The sequence below is a fragment of the Microtus oregoni genome, unplaced genomic scaffold (genome assembly GCF_018167655.1).
Source record: "Microtus oregoni isolate MIOR12 unplaced genomic scaffold, Mior012 000015F_ref0000493, whole genome shotgun sequence".
Taxonomy (NCBI): domain Eukaryota; kingdom Metazoa; phylum Chordata; class Mammalia; order Rodentia; family Cricetidae; genus Microtus; species Microtus oregoni.
The window spans coordinates 28847778-28866398 of NW_024543074.1; the positions used below are offsets into that span (position 1 = coordinate 28847778).

At 51.0% G+C, this 18621-nt stretch overlaps 2 protein-coding genes across 6 annotated transcripts; both read left to right on the forward strand.

The window, feature by feature from the left end:
* Positions 1–5561: 5561 nt before the first annotated feature.
* On the forward strand, positions 5562–14554 carry Tnfsf12 (TNF superfamily member 12). Of its 3 annotated transcripts, none has more exons than XM_041665674.1 (7): positions 5565–5936; positions 6089–6139; positions 6771–6849; positions 7737–7790; positions 7868–7903; positions 13532–13656; positions 13855–14554. In XM_041665674.1, exons 1-7 carry the CDS (start codon positions 5778–5780, stop codon positions 14104–14106), a joined length of 756 nt encoding a protein of 251 aa, XP_041521608.1. In that variant the 5' UTR covers positions 5565–5777; the 3' UTR covers positions 14107–14554. The 3 variants fall into 3 exon arrangements, with proteins under 3 accessions (XP_041521610.1, XP_041521608.1, XP_041521609.1); XM_041665675.1 differs by having other exon boundaries at positions 5568–5936; positions 6092–6139; XM_041665676.1 differs by lacking the exon at positions 7868–7903 and having other exon boundaries at positions 5562–5936.
* Positions 14555–14805: 251 nt separating this feature from the next.
* On the forward strand, positions 14806–18480 carry Tnfsf13 (TNF superfamily member 13). 3 transcript variants are annotated; one of them, XM_041665670.1, is made up of 7 exons: positions 14806–15905; positions 16225–16303; positions 16438–16485; positions 16636–16754; positions 16965–17103; positions 17784–17877; positions 18145–18476. In XM_041665670.1, exons 1-7 carry the CDS (start codon positions 15675–15677, stop codon positions 18257–18259), a joined length of 825 nt encoding a protein of 274 aa, XP_041521604.1. In that variant the 5' UTR covers positions 14806–15674; the 3' UTR covers positions 18260–18476. The 3 variants fall into 3 exon arrangements, with proteins under 3 accessions (XP_041521604.1, XP_041521605.1, XP_041521606.1); XM_041665671.1 differs by lacking the exon at positions 16438–16485 and having other exon boundaries at positions 18145–18480; XM_041665672.1 differs by lacking the exons at positions 16438–16485; positions 18145–18476 and having other exon boundaries at positions 14808–15905; positions 17784–18122.
* Positions 18481–18621: the final 141 nt, after the last annotated feature.

Below are 18621 nucleotides of genomic sequence, written 5' to 3' on the forward strand. Positions count from 1 at the left end.
GTAAGGTGAGGAAGGCACCCAGGATGGGGCCTTGAGTTTTTTGATTGAATGAGTGAAGTCACGCATTTGAGCCAAAAGTGAATGTGGTGAAGGCCTCCCTTGCGTCTGTGCTAACTCAGCCCAAACTGTCCAGGCTTTAGCTCTGATAGTCCCTCAACCTGGATGCTTCTCCACTTCCAGGAAGCCAGGATGATCACTGCCCTCCCACAGGCTGTGGCCAGCAGTTAACATTAGTAGGCCTAGCCTCACTCTGGGGAAGTTAGATTGCGATTGCGTGTGTTTGTTTCACAAACTCAAACTGGTTCTGGGAACACAAGAGTCACTGAGGTGGCACAGAGATACACCGAATCACTCTGTAGGGTGCATGAATAAACACGAAATTCCCTGGAAAAGGCCCAGAAAACGAAACCAGAAAGGCCTCTCTTTCTTTGGTGTTGGGGTAGAAAATGCAGACCAGAAGGAAAATGAGAGAAGGGGAGTCAAACTGGCAGACTTCCTCCCGGTACTTTTCCTACACTCTCCAAGTCACTTCCCATCCGCGTCCTAGAAGAATGCAAGTCAATTTTAGCTCTGGCGGCAAACCAAGAACAAAAAGGTTAAGTGTATTAAATTAATTTTTCAAGGCAAAGTTATGGGCTCCGCAGATGCTCCGCTGTCTCGGAGGGTCCGACCCTGTGTTTTTCCATAAGCAGGTGAGCCAGGCCTGGTGGAGGCTGGGGTGATGACTCCCACTCTCAAGTGAGGCTTCCCGCCATTGGAAGGCTCTGCATTCACCTGGCAGAGCAGAACAGGGGAGGTTATGATGGGAAATGTCAGGGTCTCACCCTCCCCATCCTATCCCACTCCACCCCCTCCAGGCAACCCTGGAACAGCTCGCTTCTGCCTTTTCTAGGCATTATTCCAGAAATCGTAGTTTAATAACATTCACAGTTCTGAATTTTTAAAAAATCAACGTTGGTGCTGTGGATGTCTCTGGAGTAGAAGATGCTGGATGGATGTGTGGTCTGCCCTCTCTTCCTTTCTGCTTCCCGATGAAGATGATACTTCTAATCTGCTGTTTATCCTCCTAATCTGCTTTTCATCCTCCCCCAGCAGGTCCAGGCACTGAACCAGGGCTTTGTCATGTACCAGGCAAGTTCTCTACCAGTATGCTATTCCCGGCTTGTGGAACAGTGACGTCTGTGTCTGTTTGGCCTGGTGCTTGGGATCCTTAGAACCCTATTATTTCTCTTGTAATTTATTTTTTCTTTCTTTTTTCTTTTTTTTTTTTTTTTTTTTTGGTTTTTCGAGACAGGGTTTCTCTGTGGTTTTGGAGCCTGTCCTGGAACTAGCTCTTGTAGATCAGGCTGTTATTTTTTCTTTATATATGTTATTGTTTTGCTATGGATGTCGCGTCCCCTGGAACTGGAGTTACAGGCAGTTGTAAGCTGCCATGGGGGTGCTGGGAATTGAACCGGGGTCCTCTGGAAGAACAGCCAGTGCTCTTAACCATTGAGCCACCTCTCCAGCCCCATAACCTGATCTCTCTCTCTCTCTCTCTCTCTCTCTCTCTCCTTTCCCCTCTCTCTCCTTCTGCTTCTTTCACTATGCATTCAACCCTACATGCTAGTCTAAGGAGATTATGGAAAAGGTTGAGTTTTTAAAATTGATACTGTATCAATTAAATATTATTGTCATATTATAGCTTATTTTTTTACTTCAGTCATGAATTTTTTTTTTTTTTTTTTGGTTTTTCGAGTCAGGGTTTCTCTGTGGTTTTGGAGCCTGTCCTGGAACTAGCTCTTGTAGACCAGGCTGGTCTCGAACTCACAGAGATCCGCCTGCCTCTGCCTTCCAAGTGCTGGGATTAAAGGCGTGCGCCACCACCACCCGGCATGAATTTATTCTTTAATGTAATTTGTTTTGCTTGCTTTCTTCCTTTCTTTTTAAAATTTATTTATTTGTATTTTATACACATTAGTGTTTTTCCTATATGTATATCTGCAAGAAGGTGTCAATCCCCCTGAACTGGAGTTCCAGACAGTTGTGAGCTGCCATTGAGCCCACCCAGGTCCTCTTGTAAGACTTTAAGACAATCCTAAAGCCATTTTTGACAATTCTGAATCCTCTCAGCCTCTGTGCTTCCGCTCCTCCCCTGGGAACCAAGGACCTAACAGCTACACTCCCACGTACTCAGTTCCTGAACAATTACCCATATACGTATGCTTTGGTTCGGTCCCCTGGGAAACGGGGTCAAAATGACCTCTTATCTCATCTAATCTGGCAACAGCTCTCCAGTCAATTATTGGTAATAGCCCTTTCGAATAAGCCAATCAGAATAGTCAAAGAACAACCCCCCTTGCTTCTGTGACCCCTTTAAAAGTAGACTGTACCCGCTATTCGAGGTCCCTTGGCTTCCCGAATGCTGGGGGACCCTATCATGACAGAATTAATAAAATCCTCATGCTTTTACATGGGCTGTGGTGTGTGAGATGGTCTCTGGGGGCGACTCCTTCTCGGTGTTTGGACGCTAGAGTCCAACACTCTGGAAGAGCAGCCAGTGCTCCTAACTGCTGAGCCATCTCTCCAGCCCTGTTTTGTTTTCTTTTTACACTCTTCTATCATCTTCTCTGGCCTTATATGGTTTGTACCTCTGAAACTCATGTTGGAATTTAATCCTCATTAGGAGATAATAAGAGGTGGGACGGGACCTGGCCAAGAGGTGCCGAGGCCTCAGCTGTCAATGGTCAATCCGCTCCTGCCGTGAATGAGCTCATGGGTTATCTTCGGAGTGGGTTGGCTATCAAGCCAGTTCGGCCACTCTCATGTTTCCTATCTCTCACCATGTGATGTCCTGTGCTGCTTAGGACTTTGACAGCAGGAAGGCCATTGCTGAGTGTGGCCCTTTGACCTTGGGCCAGGACTGTGAGTCAAAGTAAAGTCCTTTGACTTATGAAGTTCACAACAGCGCGCAGGTAGCAGCAGGAAACAGACCAAATCATGACACTTTTTGAGTGTTCTTCAAACGATAGTAAAAGGACGGTCACACAAGGACCTGAGTCAGACCAGCACCCACGTTAAAGCCAGGTGGGCAGTGCATACCCACAAACCCAGCTCTGGTGGAGCGGCATCGAGGAGAGATGGGTCCCGGAAGCTCATTCTCAGCTCGTCTACCTGAATACGACCCCAAATTCAGTGGGGGACTGTATCCCAAACACTAAAGTGGGGAGCTATTGATGAAGACATGTCTGGCCTCTGTGTACACACATACTCATGCAGCCACACATGTGATATACTCACACACACACACACACACACACACACACAATTTTACAAACTATCTTTTTGTTTGTTTGCTTATCCAGACTGGTTTCTCTGTGTAGGCCTGGCTGTCTAGAACTCAATCTGTAGACCAGGCTGGCCTCTAACTCAGAGATCTGCCTGCTGCTGCCCCCTAAGTGCAGAGATTAAAGGCTTGGGCCACCACCACCCAGCACAAATTATCTTTTTAAAAGAAAAACATTTTTTTATGTCTAAGGGTGTTTTTCCTGCATGTATGTCTGTGCACTGCATGCACCAGGGGATCTGAAGTTACAGATGGTTCTGAGTGTGGGCACTGGGAATCAAACCTAGGTCCAAAGCCTTTTGTTCATGCCCAATTCTTTTGTTCTTGCCATTAAAAGGGGAGTTCTAACACAGTCCAGGGACACCGCCTTACAAGTCCATTTCTGGCTGTGGGCTCAGCTAGCTGATAAGCTTTCTGTGCCCCATGGAGATTTATTTTTTTAATTTTTTTTTCCTGGAATAAAGTTTGTTTCTGGTGTAATAGAAAAAAAAAAAAAAAGAAAGATCAGCAAGTGCTCTTAACCACTGAGCCACCTGTCCAGCCACCAACATTTTGCTTTTTAGGAAGGTTCTAGGGACCTAAGTGCTGTCACAGTCAACCCTGGCTCCTAGACAGCCTCTTATTGATTGCAGACTCCAAAGCCTAGCACTCGGCTCCTGGCCCCACCACATGGAGTCTTGGGGGTTTATCGGGTGCTGGATGGGCATGGCTCTTGTTAGAAGCCTTTAGAGGTTTGGGGTACAGCTCAGAGGTAGAGCTTTTGCTTGCCGGAGCACCTAGCGTGCACCAAGTTTAATCCTAGCAGAGGTTAAAAAAAAAAAAAAAAAGGCTGGGGTTGGTGGCACACGCCTGTAATCCCACCAGCACTTGGAAGGCACAAGCAGGCAGGTCTCTTTGAGTTTGAGGTCTGGTGCACATAGCAAGTTCCAGGGTAGCCAGGGCTACACAGTGAGACCATCTGAACAAACAAACAAAAAAATCAGGGGTGAGGGCTAAAGAGATGGTTCCGCAGTGATTAGTATTTTATGGGGCTGGAGCGACCAACTCAGTGGTTAAGAGCTTTGGCCGCTCCTGCACAAAAACACAAAACAAAACAGGTTTGATGCTCAGCCCCTGTGACTCCAGCTCCAGGGAATCTAAGGCCCTCTTCTGACCTCCATGGGCACCAGGCATGCACACTGGGCACACATATACCTGCAGGCAACATTAATACACATGAAATAAAATATTTAAGTCTCTTTTAAAAACTAAAGCACTTGCTGCTCCTCCAGTGCAGCCCTTTCTCTCATAGCTGTGATGGCTCGCTCCTCTGCCAGAGCCACGGGAAGACCGGGCAGGGAAGAAGCCCCGGTGAAACAATGGCGCAAATACGGATGGAGTGTTCCAGAAAAAACAAAAACAGGTATGTGGGGGGCAGCCATAATAAGCTAAATATGGACAGGTCACCCAAAGGAAGTTCTTTCCCAGAGTAGAACTCGGCCATTGATAAATTCAGTAATTGACCCTGAGAGGAAGCCTGGCTACAGGAGGAACCACATTCTGAGATTACCCGACCCCCACCCAAGAACAGACCATTCAAAAGAAATGCCTGGCATTCCAACCATTGTAGATAGGATCAACTTCCAGGGCACAGTCATCCCCTAGACAAACGTCAGCCAATCAGGGGTCCTGAACCTCAGAGACCCCTCACCCCCACCTTTACTACTATAAAAATCCAATTCTAATTGAGCTCGAGGCTTTCCAGTTATTCCAATACGTTGGATACGCGGTTGCAAACTTGATTAAAATAAAGCCTCTTTGCTTTTTATATAATGGGACTCGGTTTCCTTGTTCGCCTTGAGGGGACTTCGCAGATTTGGGCATAACATTAGACACTAAGAAGAGGTAGGGGTTCCTCATTTCAAAAGATGACTGAAATTTTTCCTTTTTAGTGGCCTATGCTGGGAAAGAGGTGGTATGCCGGCTAGAGCTGTTAACTTAGACGTTAGAGTCATCTGGAAGAGGGGATTTCAACTGAGAAAATGCCTCCATCAGATTGGCCTGTAGGCAGTTAGGGGTATCTTCTTGATTAATGATTGCTATGGGAGGGCCCAGAACACTGGGGTGGGTGCTGGGTTCCTGGGTCCCCATCCCTGGCACACAGGCCTGGGTATATGCCCGGCCACTTCTGCTTTCACCGGCTCTCAAAGGCCTAGGCCTGGGGTGCCTCTGCGGTCGCCTGCTTGCACACGCCCGGGAGCTAAACGCCACTCGCTTCTTGCACTGCACTCCGGGGAGGCTGGATTTTAATCACACAAACAGTGTCCGGCTTCCTGTCCTCGTCCGCCCCCCCTCCGGCCCGCTTCTCTGGCCCCTCCCTCTCCCCTGGACCGATCCGCCCACCAGCTCCCCCTCCCCATCCCTTGGGTCCCGGGATGGGGGGGCGGTGAGGCAGGCACAGCCCCCCGCCCCCATGGCCGCCCGTCGGAGCCAGAGGCGGAGGGGGCGCCGGGGGGAGCCGGGCACCGCCCTGCTGGCCCCGCTGGTGCTGAGCCTGGGCCTGGCGCTGGCCTGCCTTGGCCTCCTGCTGGTCGTGGTCAGCCTGGGGAGCTGGGCAACGCTGTCTGCCCAGGTGAGGCCCTCAGCATACCCTTCTCTGGGCAGATTAGGAGCAAAAAGTGCAGAGAAGCAGATGGGGGCCGGGAGGGTAGAGAGCCAGGGGATCGGAGAAAGGGGTAGAGGATAAGATGTCAAGAGGACAGGGTGACGCTGCCTCCTTCCCAGCAGGAGCCTTCTCAGGAGGAGCTGACAGCAGAGGACCACCAGGAGCCCCCTGTGAGTAGGTGTGGATGCTGCGTGCTGGCTGCCAGCAAGGGAAAATACGTTGAAGCTTTGGCTGCCTGTGGCAGCTCTGTATGCGGCGTGTGCATTCAGCTGTAGGTGCATGAAGGCTCTCGCGTGCACTAGTTTACAACTGAGTGTGGGGAGTGAACCAGCCCACGTGGGTATGTCCGCGCGTGTGAGAGGGTGATCTGGGGGTAAGGAGGTAACTCTTACCACAAAGTAAGAGTTGTGTTACCTGAGTGGGAAGTGCTGATTGGCTGTGAAGGAGTTGAGACAGAAATCTGAGCCTGTCATGGAGTATGAAAGAGATGGATCACCTATGTATACCCGTTGTCTGTCTGCCCCACCTCCGTGTGTGTGCGTGTGTGCTTGTGTGTGTGTGTGCGTGTGTACTCGTGTGTGCGTGTAGTATGTCAGTAGGGTGCAGGCTGTCTGTTGATTGGGGCTGAAGGCATTAAAGTCTATCTGGTCTCTCAAAAGGGATGAGGACCCAGCCTCACTCCCCAGGTTTAGCCAAGCCCTAGGATTTGAATCCGTTGCTGGCTAATGGTTCTTCTGACAGGCAAGCCCTTTGGCTTTTGTCTCTGGGAGGTCCTGTTTGAGCGTTGCCCTTACTTCCTAGGAACTGAATCCCCAGACAGAGGGAAGCCGGGATGCGGTGGTGCCTTTCCTGGACCGACTAGTGAGGCCTCGAAGAAGTGGTGAGCATCCATCCCTCTGTCCCGTCTCAGGGATGACAAACTTGACTAGTCATTGGTTCACGTGCCGCTTTGTTCTACACAACTGTCTATGAAATGAGCAGAGTAGAGAAACTGAGGCAGGGATCATGACGTAGACAGAGTCACACAGCTAAATAGAGACAGGGATCTAGAAATTTTTAGCTCTCCCTTGCGAAGCTGTTTACCCCTATGGACCCTTCCACAAATGGCCAGGAGTTTGAAAGACTTCTGGAGCCCTCTTAAGGACAAGGTAGAGGAGTCCGAAGTCTGGGCATCCATAAACAAAGGCTTCTATGAGTCAATGGAACATTACTATATATCCAAGTTTGGAAGGATAAAACTGTCCTGGCCTGTCCCTGGTATCTCAGTATCGGGTGTGTGTGTGTCTCTGTGTCTGTGCTGCTGTGTGTCTGTGTATGTCCATGCGTGTGTGTCTCTCTGGTGTCCGTGTGTGTGTCTCTCTGGTGTCCGTGTGTGTCTGTGTGTGTGCATGCGTGTGTGTCTCTCTGGTGTCTGTGTGTGTATGTGTCTGTGCCTGTGTGGTGGTGGAGATAGAACCCAGAGCCTGGTGCATGCTGGGCAAGCACCCGCCACTAAGCTGCTCCCCTTCCCCAGTGTGGATTTTAATTAATAGCCACCTTTTGCTCTCACAAGTATCCCAATTTGGATGATAAATTATGTTGTCACTGTTTATGAAGGAAGACGAGACTGGAAGTGTGATGCTGGGAGTCTGGGAGTGTGACACACCACACACACACACACACACACACACACACTAAGGCTGCCAGGGTCCTGAGCAGGGAGAGGCTGGCCCCTGGGTCTCCAGACGGGTGGGTCTCACTGCTAATCTGTCTTTGCTTTATTCTTAGCTCCTAAAAGCCGGAAAATACGGGCTCGCAGAGCTATCGCCGCTCATTATGAAGGTTGGTAGCCCTTTGGGAAGGGAGGAATGGTGTCAGAGGGGCAGGACAGGTTTCCCAACCTTTCCTGTGTCTTACAGTTCATCCACGGCCAGGACAGGATGGAGCGCAGGCAGGTGAGACCCCATCTCCACCTCTGAACTTTCCCCTGACCCATCGGAGCAGCATCTCCCACACCAGCTTGAGAGGGTTCCCCAAACCTCTTCCTATGTCCAGCCTAGGAACCCTAGAACCCAGTTCAGAAACCCCAGAAAGTCCTCCAAGTTCTCTCGGTGACCCTGGCATGGGATCCCAGGAAGATCCCCTCACCTTCCAGAACCCAGTCAAGCCTCTTCCCAAACCAAATGTTCCAGCTTTCTCCTCCTACCCTCAGGCTTTTCAATTTTTTTTTCTTTTCTGAGACCAGGCTTCTCTGTAGCTTTAGAGGCTGTCCTGGAACTAGCTCTTGTCGACTAGGCTGGCCTCGAACTCACAAAGATCTGCCTGCCTCTGCCTAGAGTGCTGGGATTAAAAGCGTGTGCCACCATCACCCGGCACCCCTCAGACTTTTCAAAGAAACCTCCATGATCCTTTTTTTCCTCTGTATTCTGTGTTTTTTTTTTCTGCTGAGTGATCATTGTTTCTCGTCTCTGCTCATCTCTCTCCCCACTTAGAATGCCAAACTCGGCTCTCCCCTTCCCCATCCTCGGTCCCCTTGCCTCGCCACTGTGTTCAGACTATGTTGCCAAGCTAAGCCCTCTGAAATGTACAGCTCACCAGCCCATTGCCTTTCTGCTTAGCTTCCCGTCTCTCCAGGCTATGGTCTCCACCTCACTTCCTGGCACTTGCTTGTGCCCGAGTATGCCTCTTCTGGACTTTGAACACACTGTTTTCTCACCTGGAACATCCTTCCCCTGTGCAGGTCTGGAGACAGAGCATAAGGGTGGCTCAGACTAGGGCATTAGTAGCAGTGAAGGGGAGACCCGGAGGTTCAACATGCAGCTTGCTCATTCAGAGTTTGCTTGTGGCTTAGATGGAAATGGTTAAGAGAAATGGAGGAATAATAAATAGCACATACTCTGTTCCCTTCTGAGACAGGGTCTCGCTACTCCACCAACGCTGTCCTAAAACTCAAGTGATCCTCTTGCCTCGGCCTCCTCAGTGGCCGGAGCTACTGGTGCCTTGACACCTGCTTGAATATCGCAGAGAACCGTAGAACCATTTTCTAAGACTGGCCTGACCAGGAGGGAAGTAGGTTGTAAGTCTAATGATGGACAAGTGGAGAAAATGGTTAGTAAAGAAAATCTCTCCAGTGGGTAGCTAGACTGGCCCGGGCCGGGTGAGAAATGGTCATGGGGTTGTTACTGAGAGCGACAGCAGGGAAAAATACCCCAAGAACGAGGCTGGGCCAAAGGGGAAGCCAGCTGAGGATATGGGAAAGGGAGAACCTCAAGCAGGGTGTGGTCCTGAGAGCTCAGGACGGGAGGCAGGAGGATGTGGCTGTCTGTGCAGAAGCAGCTGAGAGGTCACATGAGATGAAGACAGATGTGACTGCTGGCTTTGGTGACAGTAGCATCAACTGATGACCTTAATGGGTGAATTGGATAGTGGTGTGCACCGAGGGCGGAAACAAAAGGGACTGCGAGGCTGTGACGAGAGAGGAGTGGCTGGCAGGTAAAGAGGGCTGTGGCCAAGGGAGACCTGTCCTTGTAATGAGACGACATCTGTCCTGTAGGCACTGGGACTGGCCCTTGGCATTTAAACTTATCAGGTCCCAACTGCTGAAGCAGGAAGATATTCTGATGGGCAAACCTAAGTGGTGGAGGCCGGATTCAAAGCCAGCTAGGTCAAGCGTAGGTGCTGAACACGGGCTTCTGAGAAGCACACTTGTTGGGGCACAGATGAAGCTACCCATAGGCCAGAAACTAAGAAGGTGGAAGGGATGTTTCTAGAAGAAAGGGAGGACACACATCATAGAGGTGCCCAAGGAGTGCTTGTAGGTTTTGTAGGGGGCAGTTGGGGAACCCTGGTGTAAGGATGGCTAGGTCCCCTGGAGAACTAGGAACATAAAAGCAGGAGGTCTGAGGAGAGAGGCTACCAAGTCCAGCACTTGGTAGGGGCAGGTGAGGTACCAAGTAGCATTAGACACCCTTTGAAGGGCTGTGAGCCGTTTGCATTCCCAGGTATACGATGCCCTTTGGCCACCACCAGACTTGCCCTAAGCCGGTCTGCATCCATGCCTTCTTCTCTTTCTTTCCTCCCTATGCCAAGCCAGCTCTTTTCACCTTAGTAGAGATCATTTTTTGGGGCACCTTTCCAGGCATCAGTTCAACATGTGTGTATCAGGAACCTGCTATTGACCAGGGACCAGAGCACAGCAAGTCACATGCACCTTTAAAGATACACGGCCGAGGAGTAGCAGACAGTCTATAAATGTGTAATTACAGTGTTGGGCGACGAGGATGATAGAGAGTCGCCCAGGATACATGGCACTGCACAGGAAGACAATTTTACGGTGGAGTCAGGGACTCCTTTCCCCTTGTAGTAGCACTGAGGCCTCACTAGGCCTTGAAGCCTAAATCGAATGGTGTTGAGAAGGTCAGGCACCCTGCAAGGCCGGGCTTTTCCAAGAGTCCAATGAGGCTGAAAGTTGTAAGAATTTCAGTGGGGCTGGGGTGAGAAGTCCTGTATAAGTGTGGGGGTATCAATCCTGTCACGTGATGATGTCCTTACAAATGTATTGGACCACATCCATCGCTCCTCTGGGATGCATGCTCCCTCTCCGAGTGCCATAGGCTGGACATGCCTGTAAGAGAAATAGTGTAGGGTACAAGACTGCCAAGGACAGAAGTCACAGAGTAGACGGGGCTTGATCTTCAGTGACGCATCAAAGGAAATGCGGGGAGAAGCAGGCCCAGGTCTGCGGTCTGGAAATAGCAACTCTGAGGTGTTGCTCGGGAAATAAACTGGAAGAGGTAAGACTGGAAATGGGGTCCAGTATGGAGTCCCAAGGAGACCAGACTGGGAAGAGAAGGGGTAGGCAGGGCTATTCAGGAGCAGGACCGATGGAGAAACTGTGATCACTGAGCAAACTGGGTCTAGGGGAGACTGGGGGGACCAGGAGCTGCATGTGGGATACAGATAGGGGACCAGTCTTCAATCACGCTTCTGGGTGAAGAGAAGTTAGTTCAGTTTTGGTGAAAGAGCTGCCAGAGCTGGACTTAAAGGGCACATACTGTGCTAACTCAGGTGAGAACACCCAGAAAGAATTACCACCCCCTTTTTTTCCAGTGTGGCGGGAGGAGGGGCGGGGGAGAGCAAACCCAGGGACCTACACAGGCTATTGTCTAGCCATGGACCTACACCCTAACCCAGAGAGTTTACTTGAAAAAGGAACAAGAAAGCCAGGCAGGGTGGTACATTCTGTGATCCCAGCACCTTGAAGGACGAGGCAGAAAGACCCCAAGTTCAGATTGTGCACTGTAACCAGGCAGCCGGAGCTACCGAGTGAGACCCTCTCTCAAGAAAACAGCAAACAACAAGTGACAAGATGAGAGGAGGACACTGGGAAAGGCCACCGACTGAGCGTCAGGGCTCTCGAGACCCAGGCAGCCTATGGCCCCAAAGGATGAGAACTGGCAGCCGGTTACCCCTCTCCTGCTCCCCACCAGTGAGGCTCGGGCCTAGGCCCAAGTGCTGGGAATGCAAACAGGGTGAACAAGGCAGTTGTCCTTGCCCTTGCTGGGAAGTCACACCCTAAAGAGAAACAAGGAGGAATCCATAGAAAAGATTCCATATTTTGCTGACTGCTAGGGAACAAGCAGGAGAGACAACAGAGATGGGTTTATCTGCTTGTCTTGTATTGCTTTGTTTTGTTTTGAGACAAGACCTCAGTTTGTAGCCCAGGCTGGCTTTGAGCTTTGAACTCAGGAACTTTCTTTTTCAATCTCCCAAATGCTTGGATTATAGACCTATTCCTCTACAACAGGAGAAGATGGAAGGTGGCTGTCGGGAGGGATTCCTGGGAAGAAGGAAGAACATTATAAAGCTCCAGAGGGAGAGTAGCTTGATGAATAGCAGGAGGCTGAAGAAAGCCACGATGGTTGTGGGTAGCAGCTGTGAGACTGGAGAGGTAGACAGCTTCAGAGGTGGGGTCTGGGAAGCCATGGAATGGGCACTGGGCTTTAGGTCCACTATTTCTGTTCCAATTTTCTTTTTGTTCATGGTTTCCTAGACAGGGTTTCACTCGCTCTGTAGACCAGGCTGGTCTTGAACTCCTGAGAGAGCTGGCATTCACCTTGTACGCGACCATGCCTGGCTTTCTTCTGCAGTTTTCAGCTACTCTCGCTCTGGGGATTTCTTTTTGTTCATTTTGTGGTGATAGAATTTAGAGCCCTAGGCATGCTAGCTAAGGGCTTTACCACTGAGCAGCATCCTCAGCCCATTCTATGGTCTAGTTTTGGGAATCAGTTTTGTTGAGATGGATTTCCCACTCTGTGCAGTCTGTCCATCTGCACAGCTCAGTGCTCTTTAGTCGGCTGTGACTAATGTACAACCTAAGGTACAAACCGTTGGTCACCACAACAAGCCATTACTCACGCTTTTAATCCCAGCATTTAGGAGGCAGGGGCAGGCTGGTCTCTGTGAGTTCAAGGTCAGTCTGGTCTATATTGGGGGCAACCAGTAGAGCCAGGACTGTCACAAAACAAAAACAACAAAACCCCACAGGCCCAAATCTGGCAAAGTGGCACATACCCAATCCTGCACTCGGAAGGTAGGAGAAACAGTATGAGGGATCCGAGATCATCCTCTATTGCATAACAAGTTTGGGGCCAGCCTGGGCTACATGAGGCTTACTCTCAAAAATAGTAGTCTGGCTAGTTCTGGGACAGAGAGAGTGGACACACAGAGAAACCCCCTCCCTCCAAAACTAGTAACAAAGAGCAAGAAAAAGTCACGTGTCCTTTAGCTATTCCCCCCCCCTCGTGTTCGTTCCCATCATGCCTTGCCTCAAGCAATCAACAACCACTTGCAAGCGGTGGTGGCGCACGCCTTTAACTTGCTCTGTAGACCAGGCTGGCCTTGAGCTCACAGAGATCCACCTGTCTCTGCCTCTCAAGTGCTGGGATTAAAGGCCTGTGTCACCACTGCGTGACATATTCTTTCTTGTTTACATAAGAAATTTTAGGCCGGGCGGTGGTGGCGCACGCCTTTAATCCCAGCTCTCGGGAGGCAGAGGCAGGCGGATCTCTGTGACTTCGAGACCAGCCTGGTCTACAAGAGCTAGTTCCAGGACAGGCTCCAAAACCACAGAGAAACCCTGACTCGAAAAACCAAAAAAAAAAAAAAAAAGAAATTTTAAATTCATAACCCATGAGTCTGTGTTCTGTCACTCATTTCGTTTTATTGATTCAAATAATGCATGGATATGAATATATACAACACTATATAGTCAGGACACAATAATGACAGAAAAAGTAAAATGAAAATCCCAACTCCTCTGCTTCAGAACTGTTCTTTACTCTCCCCAGAAACAGTCACCAGTGACAATTTGCCCTGAAACTCTCGGGTCACATATGTTAGATCTCATCATACAGTCCCTTATTGTCAGTATGGGCATCATAGGGCCATGGCTCCTCCCATACTCTGGGCCATACCTCTCTGGATAAGGTGGACCTCACATATATATAAACTCAATGGATTCTTGGGAGGTGTGGGGAGGCTTGTAAAGAGACTTTTACTTATCCCTAAACATCCACATTCAGGTATGGATGGGACAGTGAGTGGCTGGGAAGAGGCCAAAATCAACAGCTCCAGCCCTCTGCGCTATGACCGCCAGATTGGGGAATTCACAGTCGTCAGGGCGGGGCTCTACTACCTATACTGTCAGGTAAGCTCTGCCTGGCTCCGTGGGCAGAGCAGTGACCAAGGAGGATTTGGCTTGGGAGGTAGGAAGGAGGGCAAGGTGTAGATGTGAAAGGGAGACTCTGGGTCTGATGAGGGAAGAGATGCCTGGATTTCTCAGGAAACCGGAAATTAGGATGGGGCAGGCCGAGGCCTGGATCGTGCATGTCCTCTTTCTGCCCAGGTGCACTTTGATGAGGGGAAGGCTGTCTATCTGAAGCTGGACTTGCTGGTGAATGACGTGCTGGCCTTGCGCTGCCTGGAGGAGTTCTCAGCCACAGCAGCCAGCTCTCCTGGGCCCCAGCTTCGTCTGTGCCAGGTCTCCGGGCTGCTGCCCCTGAGGCTAGGGTCTTCCCTGCGGATCCGCACGCTCCCCTGGGCTCATCTTAAGGCTGCCCCCTTCCTTACCTACTTTGGACTCTTTCAAGTTCACTGAGGGGTCCTGCTCTCCCAGACTCCCTAAACTTTACCCAGACAGCTCCCAGAGCACCCCGACCCCTAACTCTGAGCTGCTCCAGTCAAGTCCTCTCCTCTGAAGGCAGTGGGGTTTGTTCACGTGTTTTCCACCCCACGGAAGCATTCCTGTTCCTCTTTACCACCCCATCCCACCCCAACTGCCCACCTCACGAAGCCCCACCTTTCCCTGATTCCCTGGCCCCAGCCCCCAGGACACTGTATTTACTGACTGTGTGCATTGGGCACTGAAATGGGCTGGACCTGGTGGCAGGAAGCCAAGGAGCCTGGGACTAGGCCAGAAGTTCCCAAATGTGAGGGGTAAGAGCCTTCGACAAGCTCCTCCCTGGATCCCTGTGGATTTTGAAAAGATACTATTTTTATTATTATTGTGACAAAATGTTAAATGGATATTAAAACAAATAAATCATGATTTCTCTCTTCTTTGGGGACCAGACTCACTGAAAGTCATGGGAAGGAAGTTTAGGCATTGGGGGGCAAGAGTCTGCATGCCTCTGAGCTGCGGTTCTGAGCAGAAATCACCCAGGTATCAGAAAAAAACCACCTGGTCCTTGGCTGAAGGTAGAGCAGCCTCGGACTCATTTCCCTAGCAGGCGGACTTCCTCCTGTAGGGGGAATCCCTGACTGGGAGGAGCAGGGCCCTTCCTCTTGGCGGCCTTAGAACGTTCAGCAGTTCAGCGTTCAGCAGGTGCTGGCACAGGCCCTAGCGTAGCGAGGAGACGGGGTGGGAGCCAGCTGGGAAAGGAGCTCAAAGCCATAGGAAGGCCTGCAGGGCCAAGAACCAGGCCTGGGCCCCTGGGTCTGGGGAGGAGAGCTGCACTGGCGGGGAGGCTTGGTGCTTTTTCTTTTGTCTCTTTGTCCAGAGAGCCTTATGTAAGAACTCTTCTCGGGGAAACAGGAAGTCCAGCTTGCCAAGTTCAGCACAGGGAGTAGTGCAGGCCTGGTTCCAACACACCCGGCCCAGCCTTCACCCCAGCACCCTGCCAGTTTCTCGTCCCTGGTTCTCTTCCCTGCTGGCCCCTAAACCCCTCTTTTCATCTTCAGTCACCCCTAATAAGCCTCCTCAGGGATCTCCTCCATGCCTGAGTCAGAGAATCTGCCACATTCCCCTTCTACACCTCAATGCTGCCCAGCTTATACCCCTTCCCTGCTCCTGGCACCGTGCCCCATAACCAACCGACCTTCCCTCCTCCAACTCAGGGGCCGCCCCTGGGCTCCTGAATGCTGGCCGCTCCTTCTGGGTGTCACAGGCCGCTCTGGCCTTCCTAGATAATTGGCACCAAATTCTCCTGAGGCTGGGGGAGGGAGGCGGTGAGGCGTGACACTAGCTCCACAGTGGGGGCTAGGGGTACCAACAGTGCTCCTAGTTTGCTTTCTTCCTTTCTCTTTTTTATTCTCAAGTTCCTTTTTATTTCTCCCTTGCGTAACTGCGCTCTTCCCTTCCCTGCCTTTGCCTGTATTCCCACCCTCCCTGCTACCTCCTGGCCACCTCATTTCTGAGACCACAGCTGTTGGCAGCGTCCCCAGCTCATGCCAGCCTCATCCCCAGGCAACATGGGGGGCTCAGTCCGAGAGCCGGCCCTCTCCGTTGCTCTTTGGTTGAGTTGGGGGGCGGTTCTGGGGGCTGTGACTTGTGCCATCGCGCTACTGATCCAACAAACAGAGCTGCAGAGCCTAAGGAGGGAGGTGAGCCGGCTGCAGCGGAGTGGAGGGCCTTCCCAGAAGCGAGGAGAGTGTCCCTGGCAGAGCCTCTGGAAACAGGTGAGTAAGGGGAGATGGGAGTCTCGGGGTGAAGGCAGAATGGCAGAGGGGGCTCAGGGCCTCTCAATCTGCAAAATTTCAAGTAGGTGCAAGAGGTGGCCCTGGATTTGGAAGTCAAGGGAACAGCCATTCCGGGAAAAGAAACTGTTAAAGATTAATGTTTCTTGTACCAAGAACGCCCTGGAAAGCAGTCAGTGCCCAGACCGGGGCCTAGGACAGGTGCAGAGATTTGGGCTATTCCTGGTGTTGTGGAGGGCCGCCAATGAAGGCTGTCTGAAACCCTAACATCTTTAGTCAAACATCCCTCTTCCATGAGCAGTGTCCTGATGTCCTGGAAGCCTGGCAGGATGGGGAGAAATCCAGGAGAAGGAGAGCACTGCTCACCCAGAGGCGCAAGAGTGAGTGAGCTCTGGGGTTCAGCAGGGGTGGGAGGTGGTCCAGAAGATGGGGGGATGGCTGCTAGAGCTGAGGTGAGGGTGGAGGGTGGACTCCAAGGGAAGCCAACACTGTGATTCCCTCCTTCTCTCCTTAGAGAAGTACTCAGTTCTGCATCTTGTTCCCATTAACATCACCTCCAAGGGTGAGCACTACTTTCAATAATGGTATTGTGGGAAGGGTACCAACCAGGAACTGTGGGGCTGGGGCCAAGAGAATCCTAGAAATTGAAAGAGGGAGAGCTCATGTCTATAAGCGTAAAGAAATGCTGACCTGCCACACTCCCCACTTCCAGTGGACTCCGATGAGACGGAGGTGATGTGGCAACCAGTTCTTAGGCGTGGGAGAGGCCTGGAGGTCCAAGGATCTGTTGTCCGAGTCTGGGACACTGGAATTTATCTGCTATACAGCCAGGTAACCCCAGACAAGCCCTGAGCCACCATGTGGGCATGCAGGCTGGCTTGTCATTCTTTCTTAGGGACCCCATAACGAGGGTTTTCCTGATTCCTTTGCTCATACCAGGAGACCCCTCCTCACTCCCTGGCTCCTACAGCAGGGCTCCTGAGGACTCCCAGGACTGAACCTTGCATTCTTGGTTTTCTTCAGCATCTCCTCCCCCCACAGGTCCTGTTTCATGATGTGACTTTCACCATGGGTCAGGTGGTATCTCGGGAACACCAAGGGAGCCGGGAGACTCTATTCCGATGTATCCGAAGTATGCCCTCGGACCCTGACCGTGCCTACAATAGCTGTTACAGTGCAGGTGAGAACAGGGTCAGGAAAGGGTTAATGTGAACAGAGCAGGTCCCATCAACTCAAGCAGCTGACTTGGTGGAGTTACAGTAGAGTTGGCAACTTGGTGTAGAAGCAAATCCGAAGACTAAAGAAGGAGATGCCTAGGTCCTTACAGGGAGAAAAAGCCTCTGAGCCACAAGGTTTTTAGGAAGCTGAGGTGGGAGGTGGAAACTGAGCTTGAAGTTCAAGGCCAGCCCACAGTACAGTGCAGGGCTGTCTCAAAAGTGAAAAGAAGGGAGCTGGTGGTGGTGGCGCACGCCTTTAATCTTAGCACTGCACTCGTGAGGCAGAGGCAGGCGGATCTCTGTGAGTTTGAAGCCAGCCTGGTCTACAGAGTTCCAGGCTCCAAAGCTACACAGAGAAACCCTGTCTCGAAAAACCAACCAAATAAGAAAGGAGCAAGGATGGTTCAATTAGTAAAGGCTATTGTTCCATCCCTCACAGCTCCCCACCTGAGTCTGATCCTCAGAACCCACAGAGAAAAGGAAGTAGCTGACCCCTAAACTGCGCTCTAGCCTCCGCACATGCGCATGATCCCCCCCCCCCCATGAAAACATAAAATCAAAATGGAGGAGGGGCCAGAGCAGGCAGTGAGATATCTGAGAACTTGTGTTTCACTGAGCGTCTGCTCTCTCGGTTTTTCCTCAGGTGTCTTTCATCTACATCAAGGGGATATTCTCACTGTCAAAATTCCACGGGCAAAAGCAAAACTTAGCCTTTCTCCGCACGGAACCTTTCTGGGGTTTGTGAAACTATGATTGTGCTATAAAAGGGGTTTCTAAACTGAGAAGAGCAGTACGGGCCATACTGGAGACTGCAAGAACTTGCCAGACAAAGGAAAGCAAACGCTCAAGAATGGCCCTGCTTGGGTTTGAATTCCTGACTCTCGGTCCTCCCTCTGCCTTTCCCGCCCCCACTCCCTGGGCTTTGACTTAAAGGCTATTAAAAAGGTAGAAGATTTTGCGTTTATCTCCCACCCAGCTCCAAATTCTTTTGTTGTGTGTGTTAGGGGGGTTTCAGCGAACTGTGCCAAGCCTTGTCCACTCGATGGAGTCCACTGGAATGCATCCAGAACGGCACCACCACCTAGCGGCAGATTGAGGAAAGAATACGGCCTCCTCTAGGGAAAACCCGTGTCTCTTGGCCACGCCTCTTCAAGTGCCCTCTGCTTCGATTTACAAGAACCCTGTTTTCACCCTGTTTCTATTGTGTCGAGTTCTTGTTATTATCTAGAAGAATGTATTTTATGGTGCGTCGATCTGCATGCCTTCCGTGCTCCCCATCCCCCTGGTAAACTTCCAAGCTGGGATGGTGCTTCACGCCTTTAATTCCGGTACTAGGGAGCAGATCTCTGTGAGTTCGAGGTCAGCTTGGTCTAAGCAGCGAGTTCCGGGACATCCAGGGTTACATGGTTGAGCCAGTCTCAAACAAACAAAATAACAAAAGACTCTCAAAGATTGGAATGGTGTCCGGGAAGTTTGTATGT

What these genes read in the sequence shown, in the direction of transcription:
- Tnfsf12 (XM_041665674.1), top strand. Translation starts at nt 5,778, where the DNA reads ATGGCCGCCCGTCGGAGCCAGAGGCGGAGGGGGCGCCGGGGGGAGCCG. An exon ending in GGGCAACGCTGTCTGCCCAG is followed by an intron (nt 5,937 to 6,088) that starts GTGAGGCCCTCA and finishes CCTCCTTCCCAG; the next exon opens with CAGGAGCCTTCTCAGGAGGA. An exon ending in AGGACCACCAGGAGCCCCCT is followed by an intron (nt 6,140 to 6,770) that starts GTGAGTAGGTGT and finishes CTTACTTCCTAG; the next exon opens with GAACTGAATCCCCAGACAGA.
- Tnfsf13 (XM_041665670.1), top strand. Translation starts at nt 15,675, where the DNA reads ATGCCAGCCTCATCCCCAGGCAACATGGGGGGCTCAGTCCGAGAGCCG. An exon ending in GGCAGAGCCTCTGGAAACAG is followed by an intron (nt 15,906 to 16,224) that starts GTGAGTAAGGGG and finishes TTCCATGAGCAG; the next exon opens with TGTCCTGATGTCCTGGAAGC. An exon ending in GCTCACCCAGAGGCGCAAGA is followed by an intron (nt 16,304 to 16,437) that starts GTGAGTGAGCTC and finishes TTCTCTCCTTAG; the next exon opens with AGAAGTACTCAGTTCTGCAT.